General features: G+C 35.8%; 1 protein-coding gene across 1 annotated transcript in view; it reads left to right on the top strand.

Annotated features, from left to right (window-relative positions):
• Window positions 1-3,716: 3,716 nt before the first annotated feature.
• LOC148954924 (N-acetylglucosamine-6-phosphate deacetylase) overlaps window positions 3,717-11,099 on the top strand; it is a 33,587-nt gene continuing 26,204 nt past the window's right edge. The window contains exons 1-2 of the mRNA XM_089107993.1: window positions 3,717-4,083; window positions 5,440-5,577. Of these exons, the coding sequence (XP_088964119.1) occupies window positions 3,742-4,083; window positions 5,440-5,577 (480 nt within the window). The 5' untranslated portion in view covers window positions 3,717-3,741. The remainder of the gene's footprint in view (window positions 4,084-5,439; window positions 5,578-11,099) is intronic.

Here is an 11,099-nt window from a genome sequence, read left to right as displayed (position 1 = left end):
ATGATCTTTTTCTTTAATAATGACGGGAAATCCGGCGCTCCCTTCATAGCAATGTCCCTTCCCCTATGAAAACTTCCTTCGTGGAAAGATCCTCCCATTTAACTCCCGACCAACCCTCCCCCCCACCTACCAGAAAAAATCCCCTCTGAAAACGTCTGTATACTTCCCAATAACCAATACTATATGTTAACATTGGGTAAAGTCCATAACTTTCAGCCCTCCCCCTGGGGATTTCGGGGGATTAAGTCATCCTAAAAGACGTAGTTATCATATATTCGATCATGCTGAACAAAATGGCTATCTCAAAATTTTGATCGGGTTACTTTGTGAAAAAAATGAGCGTGGGAGGGGGCCTCGTTGCCCTCCATTATTTTGTTCAATTAAAAAGGGCACTAGAACTTTTAATTTCCTTTCCAATGAGCCCTCCCACGATATTCTAGGACCACTGGGTCGATGCGATCACCCCTGGGGAAAAAAAACAAAAAAACAAATAAACACACATCCGTGATCTTCCTTCTGGCAAAAAATGCAAAATTCCACATTTTTGTAGATAAGTGCTTGAAACCTCTACAGTAGGGTTCTCTTATACGCTGAATATGATGGTGTGATTTTTATTAAGGTTCTATAACTTTTAGAGGGTCTTTCCCCCTTTTTTCGAAAATCAGCCAAATTTTCTCAGGTGCCTAACTTTTGATCTGTAAAACTAAACTTGATGAAACTTATATATGTGAAATCAGCATTAAAATATGATTCTTGTGATGTATCTATTGGTATCAAAACTCTGTTTTTTAGAGTCTCAGTTACTATTGAGCCCGGTCGCTCCTTACTCACAGTTCGTGATTGGTTCTCCCCGTGTGATTGGTTTAATAAAGCTCAAACTGTTTTGAGTTTCATGGTCCATGAAAAGAAATGGAGCAATAAAGTAATAGGAACATTTAAATAGGGACGAAATCTGGGTGGGAATTGTCTTCTGGAAAAAAATAAATCCTAGGCATCAATTTGGTTTGATCGTATCCATTTGGTTGGCAATAAATCATCCACTTTTAAGCCTTCCCTCAATTGTATCCCACTGTCGCTGTTCTGTTGATAAGGCTGTCTTTTTCATGCTTCAAAGGCCTTTCTGGCCTTTCCTTAAATTATGAAGTAAAGGAGAATCTATATGGCTTGAATCAGCAAGCCAATCCTGTAGCTGGCGATTAACTAACTACTATAACTGTTGGCATATTATTTAGTAATTGATGGCACCATAGGTCTTGCGGTACCATTATGGCACCATGCTATACGAAATGAAATATGATTTATTTTAAGTTTAAGTTTCCTCTATATTGAGGTCAAAAGGCCTGTTGAATATCAATGAATAGTTGATAGAGCTCTCTATTAAACTCAATGTATCGCTGCATCAATTGGCGTCCTAGCCGAGTGGTTAGCGCCCAGACTTGAACTCCTGAAGTCAGGGGTTCGAGACCTGTTCTCGCTGGTTATTTAGTTTTGAACAGGGTTCAATGATGTGACTCTGTAAGCTTAGCCAGAGTCGACCCAGCTCTGAATGGGTACCTGGAGAAGTCTGGGGGGAAAACACGGGAAGCGTCGGATGAACTGCCATCAACCATGGATTGCACTCCCGGCCGAGGGCATCGAATCAGGAGATCGGTACCTGCGCAACGCAGACAATTGGTCAGCATGCGAAAAAGTAGTTTTTTTTTATACGAAATGAGAAAAAAACAAATAAATAGTTTTCTTTTTAACTGTGTTTTTAGTATAACTCCCATAAATTAGCCTACTAAACAATTGCATGTGTAGAATCGTTAATAGAGATTAAAACTCAACTAGTTTAGTTATTTCAAAAATTGTTCCCATCTCCTCTTCGAATGCAAAAATTATTCATTCCCTCGCTAATGTTTATTTTAGTTGAAACTAAAATGATTAAATAATAAATGGTAATATAAATAAAATATAATGTAAAAAATTAATAATGATAATAATTGTATTAAAATATTAAATTAATGAAAAATGATAAAATTATATGTCAACCGTTCTTCCGCTCAATTTGTCCTTAGTTAATGTTTACAAACGTACAAGGTCGTTAGTACTGCAATTTCTCATTGACAAAAACTGATTCGATTAATGAAAATATTTTAAAGTAATGCGCTTACAATTTAGTTCGTAGTTTTTTTTGTTTTTTTGTTTTTTTATTTCATCAACCCAAAGCAGCATTCATTATACGTTTGGATTCATTTTGAGATTTAACAAAAAAAAACAAGTTTTTCTTCAACTGAAAGTAAAGAGCAATATTAAAACTTAAAACAAACAGAAATTATTACGTATATGAAGGGGGTTGCTCCCCCCCTCCTTAACACCTCATTCTTTACGCTAAAGTTTTTTAGTACTCTTAAAAAAGCGTCTTATTGTTCTAATTAAACGGCCCTTGTGTTTCAGGAGTCATTCTTAAAGAATTGGGACAAAATACAAACTTTAGCGTAAAGAGTGAGGTATTGAGGAGGGGACAACCCTCTTCGTATACGTAATAATTTCTGTTCGTTTCAAGTTTTAATGTTGCTCCTTACTTTCAGTTCAAAAAACTTGTTGTTTTTTTTATCTAATTTCTGATCGTTTTTTAGATAATCCCAGGAAAGCTGGCCCCACCTCAGCAGAGAATCCCCCTCCCTACGGAAATATCCTCTAGACAATTCAATCCCGGTGAAAATTTAACCCGGATAATTACTCTTAGCCACTACGCATGTAAAATTGAGACGGAAAAGAGAAAGCAAGACATATAAAACGAATTTTGTATTAGAATTCTGGCAAATTCCCGCGGTGTATAATTTCCCCTGACAAGTTCACTCCCTGGAAACTTCCCTCCCTATGGAAAAGTCTCCCGTGGAAAACCCCCCCCCCCGAAAATGTATACATGCTACCCAATAACAAATATTAAGCGTAAACAATGGGCAAATTTTATAATTTAAAGACCTTTCCCCTGGGGCTCTGGGGAGGGGGGTCATGTTATACCCAAAGGCATAGTTACTGGGCCTTTCAACTATGCAGAACAAGATGGCTACCTCAAAATTTTGATCAGGCGATTCTGGGAAAAAAGGGGCGGGGGAGGGGCCTAGTTGCCCTTCAATGTTTGGCCAAAAAAGGGCCCTAGAACTTTTAGTTTCTGTTCAAATAATCTCTCTCCTGATATTCTAAGACCACTGGGTCAATACGATCACCCCTGGGGGAAAAAAAAACAAAAACAAACCGTGATCTTTCTTCTGGCAAAAAATACAAAATTCCTCATTTTTGCAGATATGAGCTTGTAACGTATAAAGTAGGGTTCTCTGATACGCTAAATCTGATGGTGTGATTTTTATTTAGATCACTTGATTTTTAAGGGGTGTTTTCCCCTTTTTTCGAAAATCGGGAAAGTTTTCTCAGGCTCGTAACCTTTAATGGATAAGACTAACCTTAATGAAATTTATATATTTGAAATCAGCATAAAAATTTGATTTTTTTTTATATATCTATTGGTATCAACATTCCGATTTTTAGAGTTTTGGTTACTATTGAGCCGGGTCACTCCTAAGTTCGTTATCACGAACTGTTTGAAAAATAACTACCGAAAGAATTTATTATTGTACGTGTATGGTTTTTTTCAAAGCCACTCCGTACTTATCATAAACTAATTAGACAGATGTTGCTTATCAGTATGCGATTTTTATTAAATTATTTTATAGGTTCAGTGTTTGCATTTGTGCCACGATGAAAGACACGTCGGTGATTCAGTTTAGAAACTGCCGAATTTTTATTGACAAAAAACTTGTGAACCGGGATTTGTGGGTAAAGGATGGAAAAATTATTGACGGCGAGAAATTATTTTTTGAGAAAAACTCTACTGCTGGTCATTTTGTGGATTGTGGAGATAGAATTTTGGCACCTGGATTCATTGATTTAGAATTAAACGGTGGCTGGGGCTTAGATTTTTCTGAAGAGGCCGGGGATATGGCCGAGAAAATCAATCAGGTGAGGAGGAACATTTTAAAACATGGAGTGACTGCATTCTGTCCGGCCATTATTTCGTCAACACCGTCCGTTTATAAGCAGGTAGGTTTTGATTTTTCGTTTTTGTTGAAAATTTTAGCTTAATTTTTTGTTGAAACTTAAAAATTTTGGAGTATTTTAAGATGCAATGTGTGGCAAACTAGGAACGTACTTCAGTTATTCCAAATACAGATCACTACTAAAAGTAGAATTATTTCATCAACAGACGATCTTTGTCTTGACTTTTATGAGACGATTTGGCTACAGGGGCGTAACTTTCTATGTGGCAAGGGGGGAATCTGCCCCCGCCGGAACACATTTTTTCCTCCCTCAGACCTCAGTTTGCCCCCCCCCCCCCGACTGAAATTTAGTTTCTGCAAAGAAACTTGTCAAAACTAAGATAAGCCTGCATAATTCAAGCATCCAGAGAAACATATCAGTTTTCATTAGTATATATTTACCGTTATGGTACTATCTGAGTAATTTTTTCTTTTTCACTGTCATTTTCGCTTAATTTGAAAAAATTGGCTCCAACTTTGCCCCCCCCCCTCAAGGATTTTGATGAAATTACGCCACTGTTTGGCTACAATGTTGATCAGGTCAGATTTGTTCGGGAGTCTTTAAAATGGTTTATTACAGTATTTTCTTTTCGTGTCACATCTCCAATTTTTCAACGCTTGCTGATGTCACTCTACCACAAACTACCCTCTCGCCTCAAAAAATTTCACCTCATCCTGTTTTGAACTTCTCCCGCACTCATAATTTCCTGCTGCAAAAAGAAAATATCGGCCCTAAAAAGCTAGAATTATATAAAGCGAAAATTATGCGATGGATAATTTTAATTTTAGTGTACTTAAGTGGGGAAAAATTTAGGTAGTTGAGGATAAAATCAAATTTCAACTCTTTTATAAATATTCCAAAATTACTTTCTTAGAAAGGGAGCCCCTCTCCTGCTATCCCGCTTTATCGGACTCCCCGTGTAACCTCTTCTTAACTTTCTTCGGCTAGAGAGGGTTACTTGTGCCATACGCGCTTAAAACGAAGCGTAATATTTTACTACCCAATCCATCCAACAAACTCCCATTACCGTAGTACATTACTATCCCCCCTCCCCATTGCCGTAGAAATTCAGGGTGGCTTAAGTAATTAGCTATGCTAAATATATTTCAGAGTCGCCTTGCCAAAGCAGATGGTGACAAAGGGATAAATGACTATCTTTTGTCCAGGTGATACCATGACCCAAAGCCGCATTAAATTCGATGGCTTCATACCTGTTTTGACTTGGCTATGAATATGGCTTTTTTCGGTTGAACCAGTGTTTTTTCTCAACTATAGTTCTGACAATAGCTTACAAAAGTCTGAATACGCCCTCTCAGGTTCACTATTGTTTACTTATAAGAAAAATTTATATGTTTTTAGATTCTTCCAAAAGTAAGGAGGATACCTGGTGGAAAGGAGGGTGCTTCTGTGCTGGGGGTCCACCTTGAAGGACCATTCCTAAACAAATCAAAAAAAGGAGCTCACAATCTGTCCAATCTAATGGCTCCCAAATCCAAGGTAGGTCAAAGACTGAATTTCTTATATTAAGAACATTAAATATATTGTTTAATTTAGCAGTTAAGTTTCTATTTATGGATAAAGAGAAAGCAGTCAGTTTTCGATGTATTGTATAAGAAAGGTTTCTATGTATTGAAAAAGTTTCCATACATTGAATAGCTCTTTCAATAATACCCTTTAAAAAAAAGCCAACATAAAAAAAAACCGACGGTCCAGTAGTTTCAGAATTACAAATGACCAAATATGCATGTTATGAATCTAATTTATTAGAGATTTTAGATCTCTTGAAACTACTGCACACACCACCTAAAAATTAGACCTGAAAAATTGAAATCATAGTAAATTTGCGCACACCTTATCAAGTACCTTCCTATGGGGGCTCGTGATCATAGGCAGCGCAATAGCGCTGCCTAACTAAAGAGCTATGTTGGCACAATGTATTATTTATTATTTTTTTTTTTGGGGGGGGGGGGGGTTTGTTTCAGACCAGGGTGCTTTGTATCGAAGGAGTTGTCGTAGAAACTTCACAAAGTTTCCCGAAACATATCCAATCAAATTTTGAGATACCCATTTTATTTAGCGTAGATAAAAGATAAGGTTTTTATAGAAAGGGTAGTCGTATAAACTTCGGATGGGGCTCCTCGGATTGTTGATCAGAAGTTCTCGTATCTTTTTTAATATTCAAATTGATGGGAGGGTGGATAGACCCCCCTCCCCCCCACACACACACCTTGTATTTTCTCGATATTTATCTGATAGAAATTTTGAGATGGCCATTTGTTGTCGTAAAAACTTCAAAAAAGGTTCACTCGATTCGAAATTGAAAGGACCTTTTTTAGTAGTCGAAAGCGTTTGGAGGTCAACAAGCCCCCCCCCCAAGTCACTGATTGACCCCCTGCCACCCAACCCCTGTGGCCGCCCGTGTTCCAAATACAGTAAATATTCCAGTCTAAATTTTATACCAGCCCATATAATACTATAAACATTGGCAAGAAAAAAATATGGGCCTAATAACCAAATTTTTACTTTAGGCTGTAATATACATTTTTTTTTATACGAATCATATATTTTAGGTCAATTCTGTCTTAGGCTCCTATTTCCCGACCTTGTTCATAGTCTACAGCTAAATTTTGTTCATTAGAGGGGTACGCGGGGGGGTGGGTGGGTGCAATTTTAATGGTAAGAATTAAATGATATTTAATCAGAGTTCTGAAGAAGAAATTCAATTCTACCACATTTTTTTTTAATTATATTTTTTCTATTTCAGGAACCTAAACTTGTTCAACCCAAAATAAAATTCTTTACCACAAATGACGAAAAATGTTTATAGCATTTTGAATGCTGAATTCAATAAAATAGTTTAACCTCACGAAGACGATGCTTTTCAAACAGTTCCTGGTAACGAACTGTAAGATAGGAGCGATGCGGCTCAATAGTATCCGAAACTAGGCATGGGCACTGTTCTGTTTTCCTGAAGAAACAGAAAAAAAAGAAACAGGGCTTGAATGAAACAGAACAGAAACAGAACAGGCCAACAAAAAAAACAGAAGACCTGTTCCTGTTTCTGTTCTGTTATTTGGTAAAAACAGAAAACAGCTGTTTAAACAGCTGTTTTTTGAACACTTAAAGGTTAAAGAAAAAAATGTAAATGATTACTTTTGGCTTATTATCAGAAAGTTAATAAGAGCATTAGTTGTTCAAACCTTATAGCTTATCACTTAAAAATCGCGCTTTCCCCTTGTTTGGACATTGTCCGGGCATACTCCTTTTGCATGAAATACTCAGAGATCAAAAATGCCTGTTCGCTCGATACTAGTAGTAGTACGCTAAGATGCTTTAGAGCGGTTTCTGACAGCTCCGAAAAGATCTCATAATTTCTAGTCTAGAAAATGAATGGGTCTCCAATATGAAAACATTAACATTTTAGTCTCTCATTAACTTCTCGTCAAGATTGTCACTTGCCACGGGTAGTACTTTTCTCTGGCGATAACACTTTTGAGAAAACTCAGTACTATTACAATGTTTTTTCCGCTAAAAAGTGCAGTGTTTCTAATAAAGGGGCGAAAAATTGTCTTTGTACGCAAATATCGCCATCTTTTTTTCTTTATGTTCATTTTTTTTTCATTTCCCGTCCTTTTTTTCGAAAATGCGTATTTATGTTTATACAGCATCTTCTCAAACTACTCGGAAATGCCCGGAAATTTCGAAAATAAAACGATTTTCGGCATGAAATTGTGCAGTCAGCGCAAAGTCATTAGTGTTTCAGCAGAGCCTATAGTTGATTTGGGAGGGGGCGGCTTTTCCCTCCAGACCATGCTTTCCACTCCCCCCATCTGGACTTCGGATCCCCCCCCATTCGGAACGTTTGGACTTCGGAAGCCATCTTAAACAAAAGTATGAAAGAAGAAAGAAGGTTAATTATATCCTAGCCAATGCGTGTCAAATTTTATTTTAATGAAAATTAATGGTTTAAAGGTACTTCGCATATTTTTACGGCACTTCGTGCTAGAAATTATTGTTCTAGGCCCTCCACCAAATACATTCTTAAGTAAATAAGTAAAGGGAAATTTCTCAAATTCCGAATTTCAAAGAAATTTAGATTATTTGATACATACTTTCTTCCAGTATTCTCTTCTCTTAAATATTTTTTCAAAGGGATGCAAATACAAGGACAATTGCACTTTTAGGTATCTTATTTCGAAAATTTCCGTGGCTTTGCGGCAGAAAATACCTTCTCCAACGCACAAACACTTGCTCTATCATATAAATTGCTACTACTTCAAACTTTTATCTCAAGAATAGGAGCGGGCATGCTTTTGAGTAGGTAGCTACGTTTCTCATGGTCCATTCCAAAAGGAAAAGGGGTAGTGACACCCTCTACTATGACTAACTATAATTACACAATCCAAGAATTCTAATTCTGTTTCTTAGCCGATTTCCCCTCCCCCTCGAGAATCTCTGGATCTTCCAATATTTCAAATTTAAGAAAAGATGCACTTTTTGCCCCCTCCCCAGGATTCATATAAATTCGTACTACTGTATTTATGCAAATTAATGAAAAAAGAAAAAGCTTACACAATTTCAAATTATGATTTAGAACACTATTTTGTAAGATCGAAAGTCTCGAATATTTTATTTTCGTATCACTAGAATAAAATCAGAAACAGAAGAAAAACAGGTAGAAAAAAAAAACAGAAACAGGACGAAATAGCTATTATAAAAACAGAAACAGAACAGAACCGGTAAATAAAAAACAGGTCATCTGTTTCTGTTCTGTCTCTGTTTTTTCTGAATTAACAGAACAGAAACAGATACTTTAAAAACAGAACAGAAACGGAAAACAGAAACAGTGCCCATGCTTATCCGAAACTCTAAGAAACAGAGTATTGATAACAATAGATACATCAAAAGAATTAAATTTTGATGTTCATTCAAAATATATAGCCTAAAATTCATCAAGTTCAATTTCACCCATCAAAAGTTACGAGCCTGAGAAAATTTTCTCAATTTTTAAAAAGGGGAGAAACATCCTAAAAAAAGTAACCTTAGTGAAAATTCGACCATCAGATTCAGCATATGAGAGAACTTTGTTCTAGAGGTTTCAAGCTCCTATTAACAGAAATATGAAATTTTGCATCTTTCGCCAGAAAAAAAATCACGGATGCGTGTTTTATTTTTTATTTTTTTTCATAGGTAATCGTATTGAACCAGTGATCCTAGAAGATGGGGATAGAGTAATATGCTTTATTCAGCATAGTCAAAGATATAAACAATAAGTAGAACAACAGTGAAATTTTTTTATACAAGACAGTGGAACGCAACTTTAAATGAATATTGCAACCCTATATCCAAGGGCCGTCCTCAGATAAACAAACGAAGAGAAAAAAAAACAATATAAAAGAAACTCATATTAAAATTCAATCATTAAAACTGAAAATTTTTTTTTTTAATCTTTTAAAAACAGCCCTAATATCATCACTTCAAGGAAGTTCAACCAGGACTCAACTAGGAGTCCTGGTTGAACTTCCTTGAAGTAATGATATTAGGGCTGTTTTTAAAAGATTTAAAAAAAACTCTTTTCAGTTTTAATGATTGAATTTTAACGTAAGTTTCTTTTATATTAGAGAGAGAAAAGGTTTTATTAAAAAAATAAAACACATTAACAACAAAACCCGAAGTATTGTTTTTTATTCTCTTCGTTCGTTTTGCTGGTGACGGCCCTTGGATACAGGGGTTAAATATTCATTTAAAGTTGCGTTCCACTGTCTTGTATAAAAATTTCCTGTTGTTCTACTAATTGTTTATGATAGAAAGGCAGTTTGGTCTTTGTCACTATTTATAGTCAAAGATCTAATAACTATGTTTTTGAGGATGACTTGACCTCCCACAGTCCCTGGAGGAAGGGCTGCAAGCTATGAACTTTACCTATTGCTTACTTATAATATTGGATATTGGGAAGTATACAGACATTTTTCGAGAGGTTCTGGTGGGGGGTCACGTCAGAGGACTTTTCCATTGAGCAATTTTTTGTGGGAGAAGAAAATTTATCATGGAGGGAGAACCAGATTTTCCAGCATTAATCAAAAACGATCAGAAAGTAAATAAAAACAAGTTTTTCAACTGACAGTAAGGAGCAGTATTAAAACTTAAAACGGACAGAATTTCTATGTATATTAGTGGGGTACATAAGAAGAGTGAGGTACCCTCACTCTTTACGCTCAAGTTTATGTAGGATATTTAAAAAAGCTTATCATTCTAATTAAACGGCCTTTGCGTTTCAGGAGTCATTCTTAAACAATGGGAACGAAAAGTCAAACTTAAGCATAAATAGCGATGTATTGAGGAGGGGCAACCCCCTTCCTCAATCCCTCAATTCAATCCTCAACTCCAATGAACAAGAGAGTAGTGAAAATATTATGACAAGTAAAACAATGTTTACTAGGGGTGGTGAGTCATTAGCAGGGTGGCCAACTGGACATATTTTATGTCCTAAGGATATTCCTATGTGTCGGGACACGATGACATTAAATGGCAAATAAGGAACATATTTTAGAAATTTGGTAGATAAAAGAGACACATTTTGCACATTTATTACACAAAACAAAATATTTCCCTACTGGATAAATATTTTTGTAAAAAAAATGTTACTAGCACCAAAGTAGTGCTAAGACCACTTAACTAGAATCAAATCTACTTAACTACTTACTTGCTACTAATTTTGTACATTTTATACTGTATTTTTTTCGGGATTGCTTGCTCTTTGCCAAAGACAACTGTCTGTAAATATTCTTGAAATTCTTTGCACGTTTATTTTCTTTCTTCTATAAAACAGTTTTATTTCTCCTTGATTTTACGCTGCAGTCAAGATAAATATTTATTTATTTATCAATTATTACCAATTAAAAATGAAAAGTTAACACAATTTAAAATTTGGATTTTAGATGGTCTGGAACAAAAACAAAAGCCAAGCACCCAGGATGAATTCTGTCAGTTTGAAAACTTTTAGGAAAGAGCGATATGGA

This window comes from Artemia sp. Qi Xiang Cuo, chromosome 2 (genome assembly GCF_049724085.1).
Source record: "Artemia sp. Qi Xiang Cuo chromosome 2, ASM4972408v1, whole genome shotgun sequence".
In the NCBI taxonomy this organism is placed as follows: Eukaryota; Metazoa; Arthropoda; class Branchiopoda; order Anostraca; family Artemiidae; genus Artemia; species Artemia sp. Qi Xiang Cuo.
Note: the sequence above shows the minus strand (reverse complement) of the source record. Positions and strands in the feature narration are given on the sequence as shown.